Below are 27,104 nucleotides of genomic sequence, written 5' to 3' on the forward strand. Positions count from 1 at the left end.
AAAAATGCCTGCTACTGACTAGGCCATGTCGTCGGCGTAAACCAACGCCAAATGAGGCTGGATATTTCAGAGATGTGACAACAGATAAATTACGAAAGCCTTCACTTCAAATCTAAAGGTTCCGTACTCAAAGAACATTGTCTGGGGGTTGGTCTTGTCTTGTACACGTCGCCGAAGCGTGGTGTATCCGGCTCAAGATCAGCAGTCGGGAAGGCTAAGCTGATCGAGCTATGGCAAAAGACGGCGTGGTGTATCACAGGAAAGAAACAGGAACAGACACGGGGTCGAGCTGCGCCATGACCTACCGATGGTTTCGCGACTGCAATTGGCAGTGGGATGTCAACATTGACTCTGTTGCCTGTCGCTCATGTTCCAGTAAGCTTTCTCATGCGCTTGGAGCAGCATGGCGAACTTGAAAACGACCAAGAGCTGTGCCGCCGGTTGCGACGGCAGGCTGAATGCAGATTGAAGGATTGCATGTCAATAAAATGGTGAGAAGGAAGAAAAAGAAAAATTCGCCCAGCCGAAAAATAAGCGGTGCGCCTTCTTGGCTGTCAGCGTGCGACTCTAGCCAAGAAGGTGGGCCGCACTGTGTTTGTCCGACCTGGGAGATCGGCGTTTTGACGCTGCTCGGCCGTGGCTCTGCACAGTGTTCACGCACGTAAGTACAGCCCACACTGTGTTCTTTTTGCTGCCCAGAGCACAGTGCTCCGAGCGGGCAGCAGCGAGCGGCGGGCAGGTGCCTCGACCAGAGGGTGGTGCCTGCTGCCCGCCTGCGACCTCCATCCCCACAGGAAGGTCGCGTGGTGCTTTTCCAAAAGGAGCCTTCCCGCGACAGGGATATTGTATGTCCACAGGGGTCTTGGAGGGCATTTTCGCTTTCTGGCCTGTTATCTCGGGTCCTCCATCTCGCCAACCGCACCTGCCATCGTAGGCGAATGGGTGCAGGCGCTGACGGTGACGCCCACCCTCCCTCTGCGTATCCGTAATCCTCATTGCCAATGCGGCCCCCTAAGCCTGAATGCGCATCCCTTCCCCGTTGCGCCTGAGAGCTTCCCACCATCCTCTAGACTGGCTCGCTGAGGAATGAGATCCCAAGACCATGGACGGGTCTCTTTCCGTAGCGGACTCTTGGCAGCGCCAGCCCTGTCATCCGCCCGTTTCTTGGCTTCTGCAGCCTTTGGCTTGTTGGCATTATAAGGGAAATGGAAGCCGCGGTCTCGCATTCGCGCCTGGAGGAGGGGGTAGCTCACCACGTCTGATCCTTTCAACCGTTTCCCTCCCGCCTCTTCTCACATCCTCCTCACGAGAGAGACACGCGCGATCGTGTGTGTAAGAGAGAGATAGAGAGAGCGCGTGCGAGTGTGTCTCTCCGTTCCCGTCCCGTCCTTCTTCACAGCGCCGCACCGAGGCAGCGGCCCGGGAAACCTTCTACGACACTAAACGGAAGAGAATGCCGTTTCCCGCCGACCTCGACCGCCGCCGCCACCACCAGTCGGAACATTGATTCACGTCGCGCCTCCCGTGGTTCCTTTTTCCTCTCTCCTAGCCCGCGATGCTCCGCGTCCAAAAGCTGGTCGCCTCCGCAGGGAGCTCGCCGCTTCTCCTAAAGATTTTACCACGCATCTCCCTCGTTATCTTGATTCTTTGTGTCGTCTATCAGTATTTTGTATTCGGTATGGATTCTGCAAGCCCCCAAAGACCCCACACCTGCCCCCGTCTCCCCCCCAACTCTAAGATATTACAAGCTGATACGAACCACAGGCCAACACGATCCTTACAGGTGCGATAGCCTGCTCTCGAGTGGGAGATGGCGCTCTAGTCAAGACTCGAACCTGCCAAGAGATGTCTTCAAGAGATGGGAGCCCGAAGACTGTCGCATGCGCGAGCTGTCCCGTGAAGATATGTCGAGCTGCTTGAGGGACCGTCACCTAGTGATTGCCGGCGATTCGACCATGCGCCAGATCTACTTCGCTGCCATGACCCGGTTGGATCATCACGTCGCCGAGAAAGCCATCCTCGACTTTGCCGTTTCCAAAAACAAGCACCTGAACCTTGCCAAGGACGTTGAGGGTGTGAAGCTCGAATTTATCTGGGACCCATGGCTCAACTCTACCGCCCTTTTCAGCCAATTGGCTCGATTCCGGGAACGTCCTGGCTCTGCAGATTACGAGAAACTCGTCCGCAAGGAGGGCAAAGACTCGGCCGCCCTTATTGTTGTTGGTACACCAGGTCTCTGGGCGGCTCGCCAGGGCGGTGATCGGTACTTGGAGCTCTTCAGAGAAGGCATCAACAACCTGATGCCGTACCTGCACCGTGATTTTGATCACTTGGTGGTGCTGCCCAAGAGCAAGTCGCAGTCGGCATTCGAAGAGCTCTCCAACCACGTGCTTGTCGCACCCGTGCCTATCCCAGCGTATCACAAGCTATTGACGTCCCGGGCAAGAACAATCACGCCCGAGAAGATAGACGCCATGAACTGGAATCTGGACAATTTTGAGCCGGCGGAACGAACACATGTCATTCAGAGCTACAATGCAATGCTGGATAGCCACGACGATGCTCTCCTTGACGATGGGCTGCATGCTGTAGACATTGTGGCCGAGCGGAAACTCGACGTTATTTTGAACGCTCACTGCAACTCTGGATTGGTCAGAAATGGATACGCAAACCAGGTTACTTGTTGCGCCCCCTACCCGTCCCTGTCAAGGGTTCAGGTGCTGCTTCTTGGACTCAGTATTCTAGCGCTGCCTATCCTATTTCTGGACCGGAGACAGGACGCGTTCCCTTCCGCTCGCACGTCGCAGGTCATGGACTCTCTGCTTGCCGCAGCCACCCTCGTCGCCATTGCTGTTTACTGCCTGCTCGCCGACCGCACTCACCTCTTGATCAAGCATGATAAGCATTTCGACGTGCCCGACTTTATCTTGCCTGTCATTGGTCTGGCAATTCTCGCAGGCCTCTCCCTGCGGTCAAGACCGCCTGTTCTGTCTTCCGCAAAAGGTCTCGCGACGACTTCATTTCTGTCCCGTGAACAAACCGACGAGTGGAAGGGCTGGATGCAGGCGTTCATTCTGCTGTACAACTACCACGCAGCATCCGAGTCACTCGCGATGTACAAGGTGCATAAGTTCCTAGTGGCGACTTACATCTTTCTGTCCTGCTATGGCCACACAAGCTACTTTCTCCGTACAGAGGACTTCTCATTAAGACGGGCAACGTATGTGCTGGTCCGGCTCAACCTTCTCAGCTGCATTCTAGGCCTCGCGACGTCCAGCGAATGGATCATCTACTCGGCGCCGCTCATGACATTTTGGTTCGGAGTAACATTCGCATCGCTGGCTTGCTTCAAAACACTCAACAACAACCCTGTCGCCTTCTTCCTCAAGATTGTGGTCTTCGCAACCTGCACGACCTTCCTGGTCCGAAGCACACACCTCCCGGAGACGTTTTTGAGAATTCTCAAGTCAACCAGCGGCATTCATTGGAACGTGGATATGCTGCGGTCGCATTTCGCGCTGAATCGTTTTGTGCCGTACTTTGGCATACTCACAGCTGCAGCTGCCCACCGGGTTTCCGTTCTTCGCCGCCGTCAGCATGGCATCAACGCTCGCGCGCCATTCGAAAGAGCCAACGACGCCTTTGATCGTGGGATTTTGGAGATTGCGTATCCCGAGAGAGACGCGATACCGGTGAAGCCGATAATGATATGCTTTGCGATTGCCTATCTCGTCGTATTCATCATCCTAGCATTTGCGGCGGACGTCTACCACAACAACGACTCCTACAACGCTTTTCACCCATACATCAGTCCCTGGTTTGTCCTGTCAGCAGTTATCACGCGTAACTCCTTCAAAGCACTGCGTGAACTTCACGTTCCACTATGTGCAACTCTTGGACGGTTGTCCCTCGAGGCGTACGTTCTTCACCACCACATCTGGTTAGCCAGCGATGGCGCCGGGGTGTTAAGAATCGGGCGCCCGGGCTACCTCCCGAGGTCGCTTGAAGTAGTGATAATCGCAGCTATATTCCTCTGGGCGTGCGCTAAAAGCCACAGTGCCACCCGACGGATTGCCTGCAGCTTGACAGGTACTGAGAACCAGGAGGAATCTGAGGACGTCACTTTGGGTCGACCCGTTAAGGACGGTAAGAAGAGTCCTATTCCGTGGCAGCCCGCAGTGGCAGACAACAATGCAGCAGAGAAGGCGGCTGGGAGTGCGAAGCAGAGCAGCACATCTGTTTCGAACGGCGCATTGAAGCTTCGGGTTGTGGGATTGTTGGCGGTTCTGTGGTTAGGAAACGCGATTTACGGAACTTGACGAGAATGGCATGACGACTAGCGAGCTGGAGCTGAAAGCCCGCGAGTCCCAGTTCACCATACGATAGATACTTAATTACAATAATGCCTACACGAGGTAACACGCCACGGAATCGCAATTGACACACGATCCCTGCAAATTCGTCAGTTGCATTGTAGTTGCTGCGTTACTAAACAAGAACAGGGGTTAGGGGCTCCCGTCGGTGTTTCGGGTGTGCTCCATCTGCGCACAGCCAAACCGCCATCTAGTTGAAGGAAAACAAGCTTCGACATCCTCCGAAAGCCAAGCTGCCATCGGTTCAAGCGGAACAGAGTCGTTTTCTGCCCCATCTTGGCATCAGCATCGGCTTGAGCCTAACTCAAATGAAAAGTTTAGTTTTAAGCCCCCTTTTCATAGCTTCAAAAGCCGCACTCGACTCTAAACTTCGCTCTGTGTTACGTTTCAACGTGAGAGCGCACCTTTGCCAACGCAAATCCCAGCAATGATCCCCTTGGCAATCGACATGCCGAGCATCAACCGACCAAGATGCGCAACGATTATCACCGGCATTTTCGCGACGACTTGCCAGAATTTACAATACGGCGCGCTTCCCGACTCCTGACTCTTAAGACCAGGAGATGGAAAAGCCCCGATGACAGAGGGCCCGGATGAGGCTCTTCCGCCCTACCGTTTCGCGTGGGTCGCGAAAGCGGCTGGGGTCATTTGGCCAACGTGATTGGCGGCTGGATCCCGAAACTCGTCCTGTCGTCGATGGGATGATGCCCCGTTGACAGCTGTGTACCTGGCGGTTGAGACGGCACGTCAGAGCCTGTCAAGGTTGGATGGCAGGACTCACGAGAAGCATAGTTCGGCAGACAGGCTGTGCCCTCTTTTACCCCTCCCCCAAAGGACCCTTCTCTTTGTCTCAGGGCTCGAGATGCCTCTTTCCGCCTCGAATGCCCCTCTTAAATCATGCTGTCCCGTGTGCTTTAACCTCCGAAGACTAGGGCCGGGGCTGGTGACGAGACGATGTCCACCAGATCGTCTGTCCATCCCCTGCGATGTCCTCGCTTCGTTCAGGCATTCCGCGGTGGACGACGGGAAACGCTGCTCCCGGCGGCAGGAGGGATTCATCGACAGAGGGCGGATTTTCGTGGAGTGGTCGAAGGTTTGTACTTAAAGACGAGGCTCCAAATTCGCACCCCGTCGCAGCGGATCGTGAGAGATCATAGGATTTACTTCACAGGAGTAGATCTCTTGGCCTCGCGTTGACTTTCCACGACCGTTTCTTTCTCTCGGTGAGCCCTAGAGGTCGCCCAATACCTTCATTCTATTCTCTATACGTAATCGATTTGCATTTGGCTGTGCCTGGCATCATACCTGTCCTTTCTTTTAAATTCTAATCTTTGGTGTGACGAGATTCAAAATGCAACTGAAACATCTTCTCACTGGCCTTGCGGTCTTCAGCTCACTTGCTGCTGCTGGTAAGGCTCAAGTGCGACATGATGGCTGGACAAGGTGCTGACTTGCCTCGACAGCCCCAGCAACTGCACCCGCGCAAGACGCCAAAGCCGCAGACAAGGACGCGCAAAAGCAGGACCAGAACAAGGACCAAAATAAGAACAACAAGAATAACAATAATGGAAAGAACAACAACAACAATAACAAGAACAACGGAGACGTGACGATTATACAAAACATCATCAAGCCCAACATCATCGTCGTGCAGGAGAACCTCGACAAGATCAACCAGCTCCAGCGCCAGAATGAGAGGGAATTGGCGTTGCTGGTACAGTCCCAGCTTGCTCTTGCGACGCAACTGCAGGCTGTCAAGGACAACATTCGCATCAACCACTTCAAGGCGCAGTTCCCCCAAGCGGTGAGTTTCTCCTGGTGTCCTGCATCTGTTCTTCCAAGTTGGTGCTGTGCTAAGACTGCAACCAGAACACCATCATTGTGACCGTCACCGGCCTCGTTGACAACCGCCAAGGTGGAGGACAGAACAAGCGATACCTCGTGAACCAGCTCCTCGCCGACAATGGTAAGCCGGGACAGCAAGCCTTGGTAATGGTCAACGACCCGACACCCATGGACATCTCAACGCAACAGGCGGCATCTTCGCAATCCGACACTTTCGGGGCTGCCCGCGTCGCACTCGACTCTGCCTCTGATGCCGTGTCAAACAACACCGACGGTGTCCAAGCCGCCGCCGCTCCCACTCCAGGAGCTGACGAAAGCGACACCACCCTCAAGCTTGCTGCCTTCGACCAGGCCGCTCCGTTTGGACAAGTCGGCCAGAGCATCATCCTCCCCGCGGGCACGCAAGCTCCTCAGCTGGCCGCGTCCGTTCCGGACCCCGCCGCCATCATTCTGCCGAATCAGGCCGGTCTCTTCGTTTCCAACGCGGCTACTTTCCTAACAGACTGCGCCTCGACCGCCGCCAATGCTGCTGCCGGCAATCCGGCACTCGCTGGAGCTGCTTTGAACATCTTCTCCTCGTTCCAGCAGATCGCTGCCGCACAGCTTGCGGGTCTCTCTGGTCTGGGCATCTTTAACAACGCCGGACAGGCGCAGGGACAGCCTCTGGGTGCCATTGCCGTTGGTGCCAACCAGCCGGCTGCGGCCGCTCCTCCGGCTGCCGCTCCTCCGGCTGCTGCCCCTCCTCCTCCAGCTGTTGCGGCTCCTCCAGCCCAGGGAGGATCTCTTGGTGCCATTGCCGTCGGCGCAAACCAGGGCCAGCCAGCCGCGGCGCCAGCACCCCCAACTGATGCTGCCGCGGCGCCTCAGCCTCCGGCCGCGGTTCTCGCCGGGGCTAATCAAGCGCAACCTGCTGCTGCTTCCCCACCGCCGCCTCAGGGAAGCTCAGGATCAGGTGTGGTAATCGTGGGATCGAGCCCGGGAGGAGCTCCAGCACCAGCTGCTCAGCCTGCGGCGCAACCCCCTGCGGCCGTTCTCGACGGGGCGAATCAGGCGCCCGCAAATCCACCAGCTGTGGCCCCGGCTCCGGCCCCGGCAGCATAGGGAAATGGGATTTGATAGTGCACGACGTACAACGGAGTTGGGGACGGGGAGTTTGGGTTGGGCTGCTGGGTCGGGATATCCAACGGGAGGAATGTGGACATGGCAGACATTCGAAACTTCAAACATATATCCCTCTCGTGGCTCTATGGTTTGTGTAAATGTTTAATGAGGGGGGTTGTATCAGACGCAAGAGTTTCTTGTGCTTGTGCTATGGAATTATACTGAATGAAACTGTAACACCTACCTACCTACCTACCGCGTATGAGTGCCTGCCTTGATGTCTTGACAATTCTCGGTTGATGCTGCAGTGGTGACGCGACAGGAACTAATTGCAGGTCATAGTAGAATTTCGGCAGTAAACCATAGACCAGTACCGTAGGTACTCAGTTGAAGGAGAATCCGCACCCCCCTGCTCGCCAGGGTAAACAAACTCAAGCCCTGATTGGTCGGTTCAGTACTAAACCAGCGAGCGGGTTAAAGAGGATCCAAAGCAAAACGTCTGATTGGTCTGACAGGGGGGATGGGGATTCTCCTTTAACTGAGTACCTACGGTAAGTGACACAAAATACCCAGGCTCATTCACACTTGCAATGGCACTCTGAAAAGCACCAAGGGTCCTTTTCCATGGGGCCGTCAATCTTATGGACTTCACAGTGCTCGATGTTAGACTGGCCGAAAACAGCGGGTAAGAACAGCCAATCAAATACAACAAAGACTGCCCCCCAGACCCATAGTGGGGTTTCAGCAGGGGCAATGGACCAACGACGGATGACTCTTTTCGAGGCAGAGACCGCGAGGGAGGTGGTCAAGCGAGGAAGAAAAAAAAAAAGGTGCGTCGGCCTTGCACGTGACCCTACCCTAGCGAGGCCCACGCCACGCCAGAAATTTCCCACACCCGAAGCGCACCTCCAACTCTATCATTGCTTGTCTGTATCCCGACTTCGTCGTCAACCATCAACACCCGACACCTAGGAGCAACCATCTCGACAGTTGCCCAGCATGTCGCTCGTCTCGGGGGAGAAGAGTGCGTTACCACCCGCGAACCGATACAGTTATGGAGGAGAGCGCAATCGGCTAACAGTCTCGTCACAGCGAACTTCCAGTTCATCCTTCGTCTTCTGAGTACGTTTTAACCTTTCTCCCAACACACACACACCTACACACGCATTTGACGATCCCACGCGACGACAAACACTCCGAATTTCGAGAAATGATGGACACGAGAGGCTAACGTGCGCTTTCACAGACACCAACGTTCGTGGCCAGGAGAAGGTCATGTACGCCCTCACCAAGATTGGTGGTGTCGGCCGTCGTTACTCCAACATTGTGTGCAAGAAGGCCGATGGTACGTTTCCCCCCACGATCCCGAGCAGAGGCAATCTGTTGCTTCTGAGGAGGAGAAAATCGATAGAGTCACCAGAGATGCTGACTTCGCCCCAACAGTCGACCTGAACAAGCGCGCCGGTGAGCTCACCTCGGAAGAGCTCGAGCGTATCGTCACCATCATCCAGAACCCCACCCAGTACAAGATCCCCGCGTGGTTCCTCAACAGACAGCGCGACATTGTCGACGGCAAGGACAGCCAGATCCTCGCCAACGGTGTCGCCTCCAAGCTCCGCGACGATCTCGAGCGCCTCAAGAAGATCCGCGCCCACCGTGGTCTCCGTCACTACTGGGGCCTCCGTGTCCGTGGTCAGCACACCAAGACCACCGGTCGCCGCGGCCGTACCGTCGGTGTCTCCAAGAAGAAGGGTGGCTAAACGTATCGCTCGTCATGACGACTCTGACGAGGGTTTGGGTGGTGTTGCGGCTGGGGACCAACAAACATTAAGGCGGCCGGCGTGTTATCGGGCTTGGTTTTTCTCTCTATGTCTCTTGGCGACAACATCCATCTACAACAAAATGATGATGATTCATTCTCTGGGGCATTACCACCACCCGCTGAGGAGGGGATTGCCATTCAGATAACGTGAACAAACAACGGAAGAGTCTCCATCATACCAAGAAACAAAAAGGCTTTCAAAAAAAAGTTGACTTTTGGTTCCTTGTGATGTGACTACTGGTGTCTAAAAATGGGAATTGATTTGTTGTTCAACATCTCGGGATCGTATAAACTTGTGACATGCCTTTTTCTGTATCTGCGCCTGGGTTTCCGTATTCCGGATTTTATGGTGGACCTTTCAGTGACATATCAAGTGTCTGCCATTTTGGACATGTGCGACATCCAAGCGAGCGGAGCTGCTGCCGGCGTGTGGGGATTAACCTTCGGTCTGTACGATGCCGGTGATGGAGGTATCCGGCTCCCCCCCTGACGGCCTTGACGTCGTTGAGGGTGCTGCCTCAGCATATGAACTTGCTGATCTCGGACTCTTTGCCCAGGTCTCCATGGTGAAGGCTGTAGCTTCCAGAGTAGTGTGTGGATAATGGCAGGCTCCTCATCGTACTTCAGCATGACCCCATCACAGACAGCAAGCAGCATCGCAACGTGAAGCGTGCTAAACGTTAAGACCATTATGCCATATTCGTATCGTTAAGAACAAACCCTCGATCTAGGGGGTATCATGCCACGTCTTTTTTTCTTCCCTTTTACTTCCCCTCGACTTCCTCATCTCTAGTCTTCATGGATAACAGCCATATCCAACACCTCAACCCGTCCCTGTCCCCTCGTCTCGCTCGAGATAAAGTCACCCAGCCCCTTGAACGCACCCGGCTCGACAAAGCCCACGACCTCCCACTCGCTGCCCAGCACGTCCTGGCTCTCGACCTGCTCCACGAAAGATAGGATGCGGTCCTTGACGGTCCCCGCCTTGGCCTGCTCCCCGTCCTCGCCACTCTTGGGCGCCGCCGGCTTGACGGCCTGCTTCAGCACGCTCGTCACACACGTCACCCTCAGCCTCATCCGCGCCCTCTGCACGGGGATCGGCTGCGCCGCGATCAGCGCCTTCATCGCCTCCAGCGCCTGGCTCTTCGCCGACTTGGTCGTCACCACGCCCGTCCAGTGTGGCACGCTCTTCTCCCTCGGCTTCGCCTCCCCCTCCTCCCCGCCCGCAGGCGTTCCGGCGCCGCTGTTCACCGCGCTGCTGCCGCCCTTCTTTCCCGCGCCGGCCGCGTCCTCCGCAGCAGAGTGCGCCGCCGACGACAGCATGTCCAGCGCCTTCTCTATCATGCCGGTCGTGTACACCCTCTTCGTCCGCGGGTCCACGAGCCTGCTGGCCACGATGCCGATGACCTCGTTGTGCACCCTCTCGAGCTGCTCCGCGCGCTCTTTGCCGCCGACCTGCATCTCCCCCTTCTTCAGGATCTCCAGGACGATGTCGTCGGTGGACTTGCCCTTGCCAAACGCCTTCTCGAGGTCCTCTTTCGGCGCCGTCTGGCCCTTGGACACGTTGAGGAAGACGTTGGGGATCTGGAGAACGTTGTCGAGGTCTGTCTCGACGCCGGAGCGCCATTCCATCACCTTATTCTTGTAGCACGCGATCTCGAAGCGCTTCTTGCCCTTTTTGAGCCGCACCATGGACACGTTGGTCAGCTTGATCTGGTTCGACGGTTGGTTGATTCGCGACGACATCGTGGCGGTTTACTGCTTCGGCAGTGGCGTTTGCGTTTGTTTTACGATCGATACAAGGTTGGGGGGGCTTGTGTGTAGTAGTTTGCACTATTCAAGTGGCAAAATCGAACGGTTCGTCGTCGTCGTTGTTTGCACGAAGTTCTCGCCCGAAAAGGTTTGGCGGGATAGTTGGTTGTACAGCAGCTGCGAGGAGGGGCAGCGGGCGGTGAAATATCTGTAGGCTGGTTGGTACCTGGGCGGGTTGATCTGACGTTATTTTGCGGGTACCGCACCTGCTTGGACATACGCCGCCGCGGTGACTAATACCATCATTTCGACTCATCCCCGAATCTTAGTCAAATCGGATGGAACGCGACCATAAATGGCTTGAGATATGTCACTTGATACCAAGATTGCGATTATGCGTACGTGAAAAGAGTCATATTCTAGCAGCGTAACTAAGATCTACCGCGCTGGGCTGACACTGGCGCCCACCCAAACGAGACGACTGGGTCTCTGGTATTAATATACTCCAATGCCCAGTCTACAACGATCCAATACAAGCGGACACTGCGACAATCCATCCACACGAATCATTCTTTCGTTCATACACATCGTTACATTGAGCACGCTTAAGCGCTCCACTCACCGCCCAACCAGCGGTTGAAGAAGTCTGACGAAGCCTCGGGCTGGTCCATGGGGACCATGTGGCCAGCACCGTAGAGCTGCATGAAGGTGAAGTTGCCGCTGGACTTGACCTTGCCGTATTCCTCGCCCTTGCCAACGTGGAGGCCCTTGACCTCGGCCTTGTTGAACGACTTCTGACCGGGCCACTCGAGAGCCTCGGTCCAGGCACGGTTGCCGAGCCAGTTGCAGATGTAGTCAGCATCACCAGCGTAGATGAGGACGGGGATCTTCTCGAGAAGCTTGGGAACAACGCGGTGGAAGGGCTGGAACCAGTCGCCAGCGAAGAGGAAGTTGCGATTGATGTCAAAGTTGCAGCTGTCGTAGCTGTCGACCTCGGCGCCGAGGGCCTCCTTGACGGAATCTTGGTTCAGGTAGTCGGCGATCCAGCCAAGAGCAGAGTAGCACAGATTGCTGCTGTCCTCGCACTTGCCACGGATGTCGTAGACGTTCTGTCCGGTGCGCTGGTAAGGGCCGATGAGGGCGTTGTTGCAGTAGATGCTGGCGGGGACGCAAGACCAGACGCTGCCAGAATCGTAGCAGTTGTTGATCAGGCTCTGGCAGCGGGGAAGGGCATTGTCCATGGCCTGGCACTCGCCCTGGTCGAGAACGGCAGGGTAGCCACCCTCTCCGCAAGCCATGGGGCGGTAGTATTCGTACTGGGTCAGGCCGTCAGTGAGACCGTTGCCAATCAGGACACTCTTCAGGTTGATGTTGCGGTCCTCGTGAGAGAGAATCTCAGAGGCGAAGACGGGGATGTAGTGGCCGGCATAGGACTCGCCAGCAATGTGGAAGTCCTGCTTGGCGTACTCGGGGAATTCGTGGAAGAAGAGGGAGAGCAGGGCGTAGACATCCTTGCCAGCAGCGACCGTGTTGGAGACGGAAGAGCCAGAGTAGGAGTAGCCGACGTTGACGGGCTGGTCAAGGAAGATGACGGAGGCGTTGTTGTTCCACGACCACTCGTTGTTGACAACCTTGAGTTTCTTGTCGATAGAAGCAGGGCCGAGCTCCATGAACAGACCGGTGAGGGAAGAGCAGCCAGGGCCACCGTTGAGCCACAGAACAACGGGGTCGTTCTTGGGGTCGTTGCGGGACTCGAAGAACCCTACATAGTTGTTAGTTGATTCGATAAGATAATGCAGGTTCCAAATGATGGTTACTCACAGTAGAAGAGATGCTTGTCGTTCTCCTCGTCATCGAGGTAACCGCTGTACTGCTTGACCTTGTCTACGCCGAGAGCGGAGGGGTCGACCTTCTTGGCGCGCAGGTTGAAGTTCTTGAGAGGACCCCCAACCTTGCGGTGCTTCTCGCCATTCTTCTCAACCCACATGCTCTCAAGGTCAGCGCCCTTGACGACGTGATCCCAGTGCTTATCAGCCTTGCGGCGGTGGGGCTTGGGCTTGGAGGGAATGGCGTTCTTCTTGAAGGCCTCGACAGCGTCGGGAGCGAGGAGAGTGATTTCGTCCCAGACGGCCTTGGCTTCAGAGGTCATCTTGCCAAACTTGTCCTCGAACGCCGACAACCAGTTCTCGCCGGCAGTCTTGATGGAGTCGAAGGGACTGTCGTTGCCACCAAGGACATGCTGGTCCAGGGCGACCGCGGTGGAGGCGGCGCCGAGCACGAGGGCGGAGGTTGAGAACCTCATGGTGTGGGCAGGCAATTAGCTCGGGAATGGAACTATCGCTAACGTTGATGGGTTGTATCAAGATGATGCTGATGAATGATAGCTCTGATGCGAAAGGAGGAGGGAGGGAGAGGATGGTGTTGAAGGAGGAAAGATTGGGCGATGGGGAGGAGGGAGCTCGGAGTAAGTATGGCTGGCGGGTCATAGGCAGGAAGCTCGCGGACGTAATGAAACATGACGAGGTGGGCGCGGGTTGACTGGGTGCTAGTGGATGCTCATGCTGGGGACCTGGAGGAACCCTCTTGCCGTAGACGGCAGCGTGCAGGTAGGGAGGGCAGCTCCCAATGTCACCAATGGGTGGACTGGGGTGTGCTGGCCCCTGGGCCTGCCGTCGCAGCAGCAGCTACAGCTACAACCGAAGCCAGCAGTAGCCGTGACAGCAGCAGCAGCAGCAAACAGCTCAGCGCGCACTGTTGGTCTGTTGCTGTGGAGAGCTTCGGAAGCTGAGCAACGACCGGCTCGAGCCAAGCGTTGCCAAAACATACCTGTCGGGGATGCGTGTACTTCGTACAGGGTAGCGCCCACCTGACCCCCGCGACTCGGACGCTTAAAAGAGAACCTGCCTGTTGCAGACTCACTAACACGTCGCGCTGTGCCATGAGCTGTGTGCCTGTTAGTGCCGGGCTTGCGTGTGTCTCGACTTCCATGGCTGCTGAGGTACTAAGGCTCCCACGCGCCGACGGCCGACGTCTCGTTCACCCTGCCCCCCTTCGGTTCGTCTGCGTCATGCCAGGTACAGGACAGGCACAGAACCTGGGCGCTTTTGCTGCGGCGGCCCACATATGTCTTCCTGATAAGCGCATCCCGCATTCCGATTCGCGGCGGTATCATGGGGGGATTCTCAGGCACAAACGCTGCCCTGCACCGCCCCCGGCTCTGGTCACGAGCCTACTGAGAGCCGTTGGAGCTGGTGCTCAAGATGCAGTGCCAAAGGGACGAGGGGCGTTCGCTGCTTGCAATCAAATCTACTCGCACTTTGTTTGGTATTGTATTTCCGGGGTCGAGGTGTGAAGAAAACATCTAGATTGCTCTGTGCTATCTACTAACCCGCAGGTTACGAATCACCATGGCAGCATGGAATGGCCGGTTAACTAACGTCAGTCAACGTCAGACACCCTGCGAGACGCGTGACCGCTCGGTTGACCGCGAACCTCTACGGCCAACCCGTCTGTGGTAAGACCATAGGCCAGCTTCCTGGCCGACTTGTCTCGTAGCCTCAGTCATTCAATGCCCATCACCGCCATCTGCCTGATCTTTTGCCCTGGCTTCCAGAGCAGACTCCGACGCCCCCTGCTCTGCATCGTAGAACCGCCGCAAATTACCCCGGATCGTTCATTCGTGACCGCCATTTAACACGGGTGGGCGCCTGTCGACGTCACCCATGTCGCCCCAGGCCTAAAAGCGGTACCGGCTGCCAAGCCTGGGGGTCAAGTGTCATCAGTCCCTTCCTAGTGGTCGCTTTGTGATACTAGGTTCTGTCTCCCCTAAGACGATGATCCATTTATGAGCGGCCTCGCGGAACTGGTCAGAGTTTGTATTCGTCTACCACGGACGTTCGGCCCTTCCCAGCCATTCGTCCTCCTGACATCTGTTTCTTCTGGTCTGGTCGCAAGCCTTCTCGGCCGTAATCAAAACAAGGCTTCGCCGCCATCCTCCTTGGTACCAGACCTTCGCTGTCCTGATGCCCTATCATCACAATCCACCTGTCTGCCCGGAAACGCCGCCTTCTGTCCAGCCCATTCTGATGCCCGCGGGGCTGTTGAGACCACCGAGAACTTGTGTTCTCACTAAGCCTTCCATCCACTTCATAAGAAACGTGGCCATGCCTCCCCAATGCCGTCGCCGTTGTCTGGCCAAACACCAAATCCCCAAAGCATTAACTCCGTCTCCGATACTGTACATATATAGCGAGGTCCTTATACTGCTTTACAAGTCATTTCGTGTGTGGGTGCCGCCTGGTCATCTCGGTTCGTTATTAGATTAATAACAGCGTAGCTCGGGTATATCGACGACCAGGACAGCTGTGTGAACCACCACGTTTGAGGGCTTTTGTGCCCATGTGCCACTACCTCCGAGGGGCAGTCGTCTTCGGCTTACCTCGCTCCAACCCAACGTCATCAACCGGCTGTGTCAGCCGCCGGCATCGAAGGGCTTGCAGACCTGGTGCCCCGGAAGAAGTTGAACGCCTTTATGCGGAACCTGCTGGATTTCTTCTTGACCAACTTTCTCCCTCCGTCTACTCTGCAGCTTTCATGCGATGTGTAAGAGCCGTTCGCTTCTTGATCCATCATCGGGGGCTCGAGCTTGCCTTCGTTGAACGGCTTGGGTTCCGAGATCGTGGGAACGCCAGGGATGTGCTCCGCGGACTCTGCACTGACAATACTAGTGCCTTGCGTGCTTGGAGAAAGAGGCATTTTCCCCGTGGTAGCACTGGTAGCCTGCGAAGCCCAGTCTCCGCCGTACTGGCCCGTAATGCTTCCGTCGGTTGTCTCGCTACAGCGTTGTTTCCCGTTGTGGCCGTGGTGGTTATCAGGAGAGCTGCTCGCCCTGTCCCTGCTATGGAAAGGATCGCTCGCGGCGAAGTCTGCCACCGAGTCAAACGTCGTCACGATGCCGTTTACTTCCTTGTAGTCGTCGGAAGTGTCTGGCACATGCATGGGCCTGTTCACCGGATCGGCCGGCCCTGGCGACAATTCCTTGTCTTCCCGTTTTGATTCGTCCAACAGCGACGGTGGTGTTGCGAGTTCCTCCGTCAAGGGCGTCGACACCCGAGGGGTCATGGACTCTCTCTGACTCTCGGGACCGCCCACAAAACTCATAGTTCGCGGGGAGAATGTCCCGTCGCGGAGAAGTCGCTTGCGTACGGGGTCCTCCTTGGCCTGCTCGTCTCGGACACGCTGTTCGAAGAGGCCCTTGTTGATTTCGAGCTCGTCAACCGTGTATCTCATTGCCGGGAGTATGTCGGCCACCCCCTGAAAGAGTGGAATAGCAAACATATTCATGAAGCTCAATTGTGCCTTGGAGAGCGACATTAGGTCCTTCTTCGGGGGTGCAAGAAGAGACGACGCAATGTCCAATTCATTCTCCATGGAAGCTTGGCGTGAGAATTCGTCTGAGAGAATATGCATCCACTTAAGAGCAGTCTCGTGTTTCCTCGCCTGTGGTGCGCAAGTTATCATCCTGCCCATATTGAAATGCAACGGACCCAACTTACCACATTACTAATGTCTGCACATTTGATGAGCAAGGAGCAGGCCAACGCCTTCTGTTCCTCCAGCATACGACCATTCCATCCATCGGTGGTGTTACTAACATCCAGCTTCTCTTGGGTGTCGCCAAGCTTTTTCATGTAGTCGAAATGGAGACCCATGTCAGTGGCAAGTATGGAGCTGATCATGAGGTTCCTCATCTTGGTGTCCTCGAACGCGCTGGGCCAGTACCTTCGCAGGATCTGCGAATACGCAGCGCAGTGGAATGACTCAAGGACGGAGCGGTCGTTGTAAAGCTGAGCCAATGGTGCGTTGAGGGTGACGAGGAAGCCGTTGTTGACACCAGGATGTCCGACGTCATGTCCGATGGCCGTGATCAGAAGCGTGAGGCCCTCGAAAGGATGCAACAAGCTGGCCATGGGAGACTTTTCGGGAAGCTGTTCAGGCGCAAGCGAGTCTTGAGGGAATGGCGCCAGGGTTCCAATGCGAACTAGGAAATGGAAGGTGGCCTGGAGGACGTCGACAACATGTCGGAAGTTGTGGTATGGAACGAAGTTGTTGTACGCAGCTCTGCAGGCAACCAGGAAACTAATGAGCTGATCTGGGAATTGTTAGCGACTGCACCGAGTCTTGCCAGCCAGCAGCATTCACCTGTGGGAATCCGCCAACGATCTAACTCGGGCATGGTCAACGCATGTTTGAACATGACCATCGCTGCCACGAGCAGCTCGTCATCGGTCCAGCTGTGGGCACAGAAGTGCCACTTGCCTACAGCGGCAGCGACGGCGGCTTGGCGATCAGTGGATACGGCGATGCTGACGTTGGCGATCCGATCATCGTCTGAATCCGCGCCCGACCGGCATATGCCTCTCATAAGACCAGATACCATGGCTTCCCTCAAGTATGCAAAGGGCTTTTCCTCGTTTACGCCGACCCATGAACGCTTCCTGCCTCTGCGGACCTCTAGCATCTCTTGCTGTTCTCTTGCTGCCTCTTTGTGGCCGCGGTAAGCATGGATCTCCAAACTGGTGACGCATTTGGGGTGCAAAGGGCTAATGATGACATCTACTGCACCAAGATCGAGACAGCGAATGATCAGTCGTCGATCGACTGTGGGCGAGTTTTTCGTTTCCGCGTCTTCGATCGTGCTGCCATTGGCGTGAGGGACTTCAAACGAGGAAAAGCTCACGACTGGGATAGGTACGACCAGCTTGGATGTGCTACGCAAGTGAGCCTCAGTCATGATTCTCTGCAGTAACTTCAGACCGTAGACCTCCTCTTCTGGGGTATGTATATCAATATCGGCAGTGACTGGGCGCGAGTGCGGCGAAGGTGACCTAGACTTTGACCGGACCTTGGGTAAGCGCTCGTCGTAAGGGACGTCGACGAGGACAAGAGTTGGCGTGAGATCCATCATTGACTCGTCGGAAAGTTGGAAAAGCGTCGAGATGCATGCTGAGCCGGTGGAACAGAGGTAGACTGGCGAAGTGCCGTTAGCATCACGAGCGAGAACGAGGGGTTTATCGATTCCATACCTTCTCCAAAGGTATCCAGCAAAAGTGCGGCGTCTTTTTGTATATATTCAACTTCTCCACTGGCTACATCGCCATTCGACAGGTGTGCATCGGTCGCATCATTGCGTATCAGTCTGTCTTGGCGAACCTGACGGTTCACGTAGACGACATGACAAGTAGCGTTGTCCATCGCGGCTTCGGGGAGCAACCAGTCTCGCGACCGGAGCGCTCTGGCCACAAGGGCGAAGGAGGCTTAAAGCGTGACGATGCGATTGAGCAAAATGGCAATCCAAGGGGCTCCGCAGAGGATAATTCGAGGACGGCAACCCAGTCCGATTGAACAACAGCACGGCGGCGCGACGCCCGCGACGTATCAGCGAATGCGCAGTCTGGCGCAATAAAATCGAAGCCTGGATGATGTGCGGGCGAAGGGATCGGGACAGTTAAGGTACAAGCGAGGTCGAGGTATGGGCCTGATTTCTCGTCCAGGGTAGACGCCCAAGCGCACGCGATTAAATCAACGGCGCAATTGCGGTGGTGGTCACCAGGATTGTCATCGATGGCAGTCGCACAGCGCCGGGAGAACCGAAGGCATGGGAGGGTTGAATGCAATCAATCTCGCCGTGTACGGGAGCGTAGAGGGACGAGGAGGGGATTGTCGTTTCGCAGTTGCGGGTACCGTCGCGCGGAAAGTTCGTTATGTACTCGGGACCAAGGTGGAGGCTCCTCTATGCTGCTGGCAGCGACCGAGTCATCGGGTTAGTTGTGGACAAAATACAAGTTGACGAGGGGGGGAAGCGGGCGAGAGAAAACAGAGCACAAACAAGCAGCGACGACGACGACGAGGAAAGACGTAATATCATGAGGGCAGGCTACGTACAACAGGGCTGGGACGAACGGGCGTGAAGTGGGAAGAAGGGAAAAAGAAGGCAAGCGTCAGGTAGCTGGGACGGGAGGATAGAGAGGAGTACAATGGGCAGTCAGGCTTCGAGTACGAAATTGTTAAGCCAGGCAAGGGGGGGAGGGGGGTATGGTGGGTGTGTGTGTGTGTGTGTGTGTGTGTGCGTGGTTGCTTGCTTGCTGCGTGCGTGTGGTTCTTTGGTGGGCGGTCCAATGTCAGTGGCAGTGGCAGAGAGCGAAAGACTTGGGGTGGGTGGGAGAGAGGAGCGCTCGCGCGGGAGCCCCATCCCAGAAGCAGCGCAGAACAGACCAAGCTTCCTTGCCTTACCCTTCCCCTCTACATACTTTGCCCAACAAAGCAAGGCGGGACAGAACAAGAAACACCATGGAAGCTCGAGAGAAAGCTAGAGGAGTGCAGCTAGTTTTTGCAGGGCGAAAACGACTTACCAATTCTGCTCTTGGTCCCTTTTCCTTTTTTTTCCCCCCTTTCTCTCTCTTCCGGCTCCGCTCGTTTCTTTTCGCTCCCTTCCGCGTGGCGAGTGCAAGAGACGGAGACTGAGTGACTGACTGAGTAAGTGAGGGGGGGCGAACAAGTGCGTAAAGTGTAAATGTGTAATGCAGGCCCTTATGGATGTTTCCTGAGATGTTGGCTGGGGGAAGATGGGAATGAAAGAGGAGAAGGCGGATGAGATTTCGACAGCAGCGAGGAATGGATGAGAGATTGGCGAATGCTGGTTGGATTTGCAGACGAGGTGGTGGTGGTAGTGTTGGTGGTGATGAATGGTAAGTGGCAGCAACGTAGTGGTGGCGCGGTCTTGGTGGTGTGCGCACGCAGGCAGGCACTTGGGAAGAGTGAGGGTCAGGTAGGTAAGGTAGGTAAGGTAGGTAGGGTGGGTAGGTAGGCAAAGTGAAGTGAGGCCAGTACCTTAGGTAAGTACCTGACGAAAGTACCTTCCACGAGAAGTGTACCTCTTTGCCGTAACGCAGTTGGAAGAGGCTAAGGTTTTACTGGCGCATCTCGGGAGGAGAATGTTTGTGGATGGATGCAGAATGGAACGAAGACGATGGTCCAGAGAAGGAAAGGTGGGCTCTAACTAAGACGCTCCCCAAAGACGCTCCCCAAAGACGCTCTGAGAAGACAAGTTCAGTAAAGCAAGATGCCGAGCAGGAAGCGAGGCAACGCCCACCAAGCTCAGGTATTGCGCTGCTCTGCGCTGGGTTGCGTTGCGGTAACAGTTGCACCTGTCGTTGCAATTCGGCCTCGAGACGGCATCAGGGCTGCTGGATGCTACGCTTGAAGATGAAGCAGAGGAAATGGTATCAGGATCTCGTTCACATCATGGCACCTGCTTTACAGGCCCTGCAGAAGCAACAGCTACAGCGGGTGTTCAAAGTCGTCAGCAGCAAGCGGAGCGACGTAGGGGCTGCAAGCAGCCATCTCACGAGGTTGCAGGGGCACAGTGCGATGATGAGGCGGACATCAACAGGTGAATAGCGGACAATAACAACTGGATTCGACCGAGTCATCTGAGGTGACTTCAATCCGGGGCATTGGGCTCTGTTCCCGCGCTGCTGGTCTGGGAGATGCACCGCACAGGGCGAATGGAAGGCAGACAGAGGGAAGAAAAAGTGAGATGCCGGGGGCCTTCGTCACCTGGCAGCTGTGGAAACAATGATTTCCCACTGGGTCTGGACTGGACTTTGCAGACTCAGAATGGGAGGCCATGTCGGAATCAGAATCTGACAAGCCTACACCAGGCGGAGACGGGTTGGGACGATCATGGATGTGCGTACGAGCGTTGCGCCTGCATCTGCGCCTGCGTCTGCGTCTGCTTCTGCGTCTGCTTCTGCGCCTGCGTCTCGCAACGCGGAGGGGAACCGTCAAGCGAAGCGGGCGAGAAGGGGTCGAATAACGAGAGAGAATGCGGGCAATGCCGCAAAGGGGGAGTTGTTTCCGTTCAGGTCTCCTGAGCTGAATGCACTGAAGACGAAGAGGACGCAGTCTTGAATTCTGTTTGGCCTTACCCCCAGGGCATGCAGGCTGAGAGCCCAGCCGGCATGGCAGGAGTTGCTTATCTCTCTGGGTATTCGTACCTGGCCTACCAAGCTGTCTATTTCGTCTTCGTATCTTAGGTACCTACCTACCTTACAACCCCCAGTCGCTACCCGGGAAGAGACGTTGCCCTGTTCGTGCGAGGGGAAGGGAAGACGGGCAAGACAGGGAAGGCCAGGGCCCTGCACCCGGTCTTCTGGCCGGCTTCTCGAACATCGATCGAAAGCGTGGAAGGCTTCCAAGGACCACAAGTTGCAAGGGGGCGCACTGGAGAGGGGCTTTTTGGGGGGGGGTTGCACCGGGGGTTCTGACTGGAACAGCTGGGAACAGGGTTTGCAGGGAACGCTAGGTACCCAAAGCATCCCACGCCGCGCTTGCCAGGTCGTACCAGCCTGCGCTTGCCGGGATACCTGGGCGTTTTGGGGCAAGAGCGAGGGCGAAGGAAGGGACATTGGAAACAATTAGGAAAGAGGTACCATACCGGGGCGGCGCGGCGCAGCCGTCGCTGGCCGTCAGTGGTCACTCAATCACTGAAAAAGTATGGTGCACCTGCACCACACCCACCTTCCCGCCCGCGCCGTCCACTGAGACTCTCTGTCACATTCCGAGTCTCTTACTGGTCCGAGGTAGGCTCACTGCCATTGACGTGCTTCCACCACCACCACTACTTACCTGCCTGCATCGCACACCTCACTGCAAATGCAGCAAACCCAACAGTAAGGTGCATTCCCGTCTGCCACGGATACCACTGCGCAGTCTCGCCGGTTTTCATCGCCCACCGGCTGGAATTGGTCAACCGGCGAACCACTCACAGCAGGCTCGTCACCGGCCACTGACTAGCTGCCTTTCGTCTTCGAAACACATCTCGAGATATCCCTCTCCATCTGCTGAGGTGTTCGGATTGCGTACGGTGTGGCGTTCGGTACCCTACCCTACGGATACGCCATATCGCTGCCCCCGGCATGTGCCAAGGACACACGATTTCCCCTTCTTTTACCTCATCGTCCCCCATCGCCATCCACCCACCGAAACCGACCACAATTGCATGCTGCACACAGTAATGGGCCTTCCCCAACCTCCTCCATATTCGAAAAGTCGAAATTGTCGCTCAATTCCCTCGAGGCTGCTGGCGCTGTCGCCAACTTCGTTCCACATCTGCCGCCATCAGCCTTTCTACCCGCATGCGTTCACCCGGCCGCACTTGCGTTTTGATTCCCGCCCCTCCCGCTCTGCAAACAATGATTGCCCGTACGCCAACTATTCGCTACAATTGTCACATATCTTCGCAAGGTACGGATGCCTTGACGGGAGCCAGCAAGGTGCCGCCGGGAAGGGGACCTGAGTCTTGAGAACAGAACCCGACTCGCTGTCCCCTTCGTTCGCTCTGCCGATCGTCGCCTCGCACAGGCTGTGACCGGCCTGCCACGCACGGAATGGAACCCACAGCTGCCCACATTGGTCAGCACAGCATCATGGCAAACATGGCTCCCTCCCCTCTCTGATCGCAGATTGCTATCCACATTGCGCAATATCGCCGATGATCTGGTCCACTTACTTGTTCTGCGTGGCTTCCAGAAGCAATGGAGAGGCGGAGAAAGAGGGAAGCCATGCATCGTGTCTCCCGACATGCTCTCCTTTATGTCGTGGATACCTTGACATCGGTCCTGATGATTGATCTGATCCACACAAAGTGATTAATTCCCTGGTCAAGCCTCGTCGACTGTTGCCCTGCCCTGGCTTTTTTCAGCTGACGGTACGACCTGCAACGTCCTCCCTCCCTTGACGCTTGCAAATTCTCCTCTGGGGGCCGCTGCCACCACACGCCCCGCTGAGTACGAATATCGACACCCGTTTTCTGCCCTACCGGTTGCTCAAAATGATTCAGCTTTCAGCTTCTGCCCGACAGCATCAACGAGACGTCAAACACCATACTGGACGTGTCGCTCGATATCCAGAACGCCAGGTATCCCGGCATTACCTCGCACGCCGCGGACTACGAAGTGCGAGGACACGGGCATCACCTTTGGCTGCAGCTGCAATCCCACACTCAACTACAAGCCTTTCCCCTCTGGCGCTGATACTCGCTGGCCTGGCCTGCCCGTTCCGGTCTCGACGTGTCCACAGTTGTATCCAAAGCGCCCGTGCATCTGATCAAGTTGACAGCAAATGATTTTGGTCCCTGGTTATCTATGAGAAACGACTAAGATGACTAAGTTGCAATCAGGTCTGCAGCGTGTGCCACCGTCATTCAACTTCTGGGAATGGAATCGACTTGCTGAAGAATGTTGCTGGATGCCAGCTGACAACTTCCAACGGCACCAGCGAAACCATCCATCGAAATGGATAGATGCCGACAAAAGGCCGACTGCTCACACCTGGTCGATGCCTGTCCGGTTCCAGGCTCGCTCCCTACGTCACCTTTCGCTCCTGGCCTTGCTACTTGCGACGCACAAGACCGGATCGACCCTTCTGACGTTTACCCGATTCTTCTGACGAAAGTAACGAAAAAGCTTCTTCTGTTTGCGACACAAGAATACCAGCACAGGAATGTTTCTCGGACGAAAACGACTTCCGGTTGCTCGTCTGCCTTCAATCTGGCAATTGGAAGCATGCATTTCTTGACCGACACTCTTGCTGCACACGGCGAGTCTCATTCCTCGGCGAGTTCCTCATATCATGCCTGCCTGTCTCATCGACCTTCCCCATTGAGCCCCTTGCTCCCTCGGATCTCAGCATGTTCCTGAACGGCAGATGAACGCGCCTTCTTGGGACTCTTGGCTCCAGATTGCCTTCTATCTGCTGTGTCTCTGGTGGCTGATCAGCTCCACATCCTTTCCAACACCTGCTGTATCGAGACAAGACATGATGAAGATCGGTGTGATGGGCTATTGGAGCTGGCCATCTACTGGCTGGCCCTGAGTATTGTGCATCGGTCAGTGTTGCTTCACTCTGGCCGCCACTCGGCCAGCGCAACCCTCGCGCCCACTGCCGATCCATGTTCAGCATCGGAATTCTGCTGTCTTGATTGAGTTTCTTCGTCTATCGTCGCCCGGCTGGCCATGGAGGAGGCATGCTTTCTTTTTCAGCCACTGCTGATGCTTCCGTATTACCCATGGCCCCCATGGTTCATCTCAGCTCTCGCCGGGCCGCCAATGAAAGCTCAACCAATCCCCGCGGCGATGAACCCCCTCCAAGTATGCCAGCCTATCGCGGGCTTGGATGGTGAAGCGGCGTGCAGGTCTAAACTCGGCCGCGCTCGAACTGCCATCTTCTCCGCTGCCACATTCTCCTGCAAGGGCAGCAATCCAGCCGCCCGGCATTCTGCCCATGAACCCACAAAGCGTCCAAGTCTGCACCAATGTCGTCTGCGACGGCCTCGCTTTCTTCCTCGCTTTCTTCTTCTTTCTCCTAAGACTCTGACCATAGAGTCACGATGCCCGGCCCCAACGTTGGTAACTGACTTGGAAGTTGACGACTTGAGACAAACATACACACCGTCTACCCCCACCTGCGCACAAACACCATCGTCCCGGCCGCTACTTGGTCGTCTGCAACTGACATCGGCCGGGCTGCACTACCCTCCAACGCGCCCGCAACTCTGCGCCCGCGCCCTCCGAAAAAGCATCCTCTCCGCCTGACAAGTGCCGCTGTATCGTTCCCCGGACCTTCCGCACCCGCACCTCCAACCCGCCGATCAGTTGCAACGAAGAAGGAAGAGTTGTGACAACTTACAAGCCCAGCCGCGGATCAGGCGCCTGCAGTCACACTGTTGGCCCGGTTCATCGTCTTGGGGGGCCGGCGGCGACGGCAGAGAGCCTATTTTCAGTTTGGTGCCGGGACGGTTGGCTGCCGGACGACTCGTGGGCCACCATTTCGGTCGCCCAGCCCATGCCTCCCTTTTTCTTTTTTTTTCTTTTTTTTTCTTTGCGCTTTAATCGTTGGTTGGTTCGTCAGCAGTTGAGTTCTTCGTTGCACCATCTAGAAGACTCAGCCTCGGCTTCGTGACACCGTCATCCCAAGTGCTCGATTCTCACTGGGTAATGGCTTCGGCGCAATACGCCCACCTGAGACACGTGCAGTGTTCCAGCCCACACTGGACGGAGACCACCTAATATTCCTGTGTCTGCGCGGCTATATTTCCTGTGCACTTAACCACTCCTATTGAAAGTGATTGTAGCGGCCCAATAGTGACGATGAGGACGATAGCAACGACGAAGACGACGGTAAAGTGATTAGAGTATAGCTACAGGAAAAGTAGTCTCTAGCACAGGAAAAATAGGCGGTCTCGCTGGACGACCACCTCGCTCATTGCTACCCGCTGATAGCACGACGCCAGATATCGCCATCGCCCATTCTATCTACTGGCGCAGGCAAAATCCCGTGGCCTGTCAACTGGGCATCCGGGTTCCCCAATCCCCATTCCCCATTCATCCCATATCGGTAGTCTAGCTGTCCACGTGCCCTTGCTCAGAGGGGCAGGTATCCCGACGGGGGCCACTTTGCCTGCCTAGCGGCACGGACAGGTGAGAGATAAGCTGCGATGCGTATGCGCGATTGCACCTGTCACAATGCGGTTGTGATTGACAACTTGACAACAGTAACCTTATCTCCGGGAGCGAAGGGTCAGGATTCCGAGACCGCGGAACACATTGAAGAATATTTTCTTGTTATTTCCCTTTCCACTCCAGAGCGCTCGGTCGAGGCCACTGGCAGTTGCGTTCGTCCATTTCCGTTTCAGCCCTGTCGATCCGGTAAAGGCCCCCCATCCCCAGACCTTTCCTATGCTGCCCATCTGACTGACCCCTTCGAAGTCTGCCCACTTTGACAGACCATTCTGTGCTTGAGCCCCATCGTCGGATGTCTTGATCGTGAGCACGTCAGCTATTCTCCATCAAAGAGTCTCAAAATGCTTGCCGGCCGTCGCTCGGCCCTTCCGGGCCCTCTCCGTCATGGACATGCCTACGATACGACCCTCGTTCGAGAACCGTTGGCAGTTGATGAACACTCATCTGCGTCTATTTCTCTCACCTCGCAGACTAACGACAACCGGTGTCCGTGCTCGTCCAAGCGGGAACCGCAGAGGGTCACTTAATTAGAAACCTTCAGACCGTGCCCAACTATGGATGGCACATCTGATCAAACGTCTCATACTGTGGTTCCTGCATACAATTTTCCACTCTCTCGTCTTTGACAGCAGAAATCAGCGTTCAAGTTTCGAAAAAGGGAGAAGGATTTCGTGCAGGACGCAAGGGCTCTCTCTACTACCGTTCCTCGTCGAACATCGGCTCGTCAGTGTTCCTTTTCGCATTCGCTCATGCAAATGTGATGCAAGTGCGTCCAAGCCAAGTAGTCTGCAGTCAAACGGCGAAGCTGCATGTACATTCGCAACGGAGTTACCATATAGTCGTAGTCGCGTGCTTCAGTCGGTCCTCAAGTCGCCGGGTGAACACTCGCAGGCACACACACATACACACACGCTTCACCGTTGTCTGCAAGACGTAGGGCTGTTGACGAAGATTGTCCCCTGCGCGCCGTTGAGATTAATCCACCGCCCCTTGGGGTTTCGGGACGTGTTCGTCTGAGACGGAGCTCGGCGCGGCATCCGAGAGGGGACTCTGCTTCAGATGATGCTGCCCCTCAAACCCCCCTCCAACCCAGGGGCAGGGACTTTTTTTCCCCCACCTTGTGCTGTCGTATTTTGCGATCCTATTAGCCGAGAAAGATGAATCAGGCGGAAAAGGCTTGTTCACGACGAACGGTGGAGGGATTAGGGTTGCAAAGCCTGGGGTCGTTCTGTGAATAAAAAAGACTTGAATCAACGTGCGGCGAAAACCGACAGGTTGGTTATGCTTCCCTTAGAGTTTGAGAAGGAGCCATCTACCCCGGACGCTGGCATGTCCACTTGAAGACTCAAGCCGTGACTTGGGACTTGTTCGTCCGGTTCAGATCGTTGGAAAAAGTCACATCTTTTTAGAGTTGTTGACATGTTGATCCGGATACATTGAGGCTGGTTGCCGCGGCTTGCCTGCTTGTGGACTGAGGTCCCGAGTTGTTGAACCAGGGAGCATGGGTGCTGAGCGTGGTTTACATTGCATCGTCAATGCTCACCGGCATGATCCGGACTCAAGAGGTTGATCTTCAACAGCCGAAAAAAGGGCATCCTGGCATCCCTTTTGAAGAAGCTTCGTGGTTGA

The 27,104-nt window shown here is 55.8% G+C and overlaps 5 protein-coding genes across 5 annotated transcripts; 2 read left to right on the plus strand and 3 right to left on the minus strand.

The window, feature by feature from the left end:
• Positions 1 to 1,880: 1,880 nt before the first annotated feature.
• Positions 1,881 to 7,319, plus strand: COL26b_005655 (uncharacterized protein; the record flags this gene model as incomplete). The annotated part of the gene is made up of 4 exons (XM_053178495.1): positions 1,881 to 3,916; positions 4,082 to 4,215; positions 5,837 to 6,177; positions 6,243 to 7,319. 4 exons carry the CDS (start codon positions 1,881 to 1,883, stop codon positions 7,317 to 7,319), a joined length of 3,588 nt encoding a protein of 1,195 aa, XP_053037506.1.
• Positions 7,320 to 8,318: 999 nt separating this feature from the next.
• Positions 8,319 to 9,079, plus strand: RPS18 (ribosomal 40S subunit protein S18B; the record flags this gene model as incomplete). Its single annotated transcript, XM_053178496.1, has 3 exons — positions 8,319 to 8,343; positions 8,566 to 8,664; positions 8,763 to 9,079. 3 exons carry the CDS (start codon positions 8,319 to 8,321, stop codon positions 9,077 to 9,079), a joined length of 441 nt encoding a protein of 146 aa, XP_053037507.1.
• An 851-nt stretch (positions 9,080 to 9,930) lies between these two features.
• COL26b_005657 (uncharacterized protein) lies at positions 9,931 to 10,887 on the minus strand (the record flags this gene model as incomplete). The annotated part of the gene is made up of 1 exon (XM_053178497.1): positions 9,931 to 10,887. One exon carries the CDS (start codon positions 10,885 to 10,887, stop codon positions 9,931 to 9,933), a length of 957 nt encoding a protein of 318 aa, XP_053037508.1.
• Positions 10,888 to 11,498: 611 nt separating this feature from the next.
• Positions 11,499 to 13,195, minus strand: COL26b_005658 (uncharacterized protein; the record flags this gene model as incomplete). The annotated part of the gene is made up of 2 exons (XM_053178498.1): positions 11,499 to 12,655; positions 12,715 to 13,195. 2 exons carry the CDS (start codon positions 13,193 to 13,195, stop codon positions 11,499 to 11,501), a joined length of 1,638 nt encoding a protein of 545 aa, XP_053037509.1.
• Positions 13,196 to 15,351: 2,156 nt separating this feature from the next.
• On the minus strand, positions 15,352 to 17,857 carry COL26b_005659 (uncharacterized protein; the record flags this gene model as incomplete). Its single annotated transcript, XM_053178499.1, has 3 exons — positions 15,352 to 16,392; positions 16,449 to 17,044; positions 17,095 to 17,857. 3 exons carry the CDS (start codon positions 17,855 to 17,857, stop codon positions 15,352 to 15,354), a joined length of 2,400 nt encoding a protein of 799 aa, XP_053037510.1.
• Between the last annotated feature and the right edge of the window lie 9,247 nt (positions 17,858 to 27,104).

Source organism: Colletotrichum chrysophilum (genome assembly GCF_026319265.1).
Source record: "Colletotrichum chrysophilum strain AFK26 chromosome Unknown scaffold_39, whole genome shotgun sequence".
In the NCBI taxonomy this organism is placed as follows: Eukaryota; Fungi; Ascomycota; class Sordariomycetes; order Glomerellales; family Glomerellaceae; genus Colletotrichum; species Colletotrichum chrysophilum.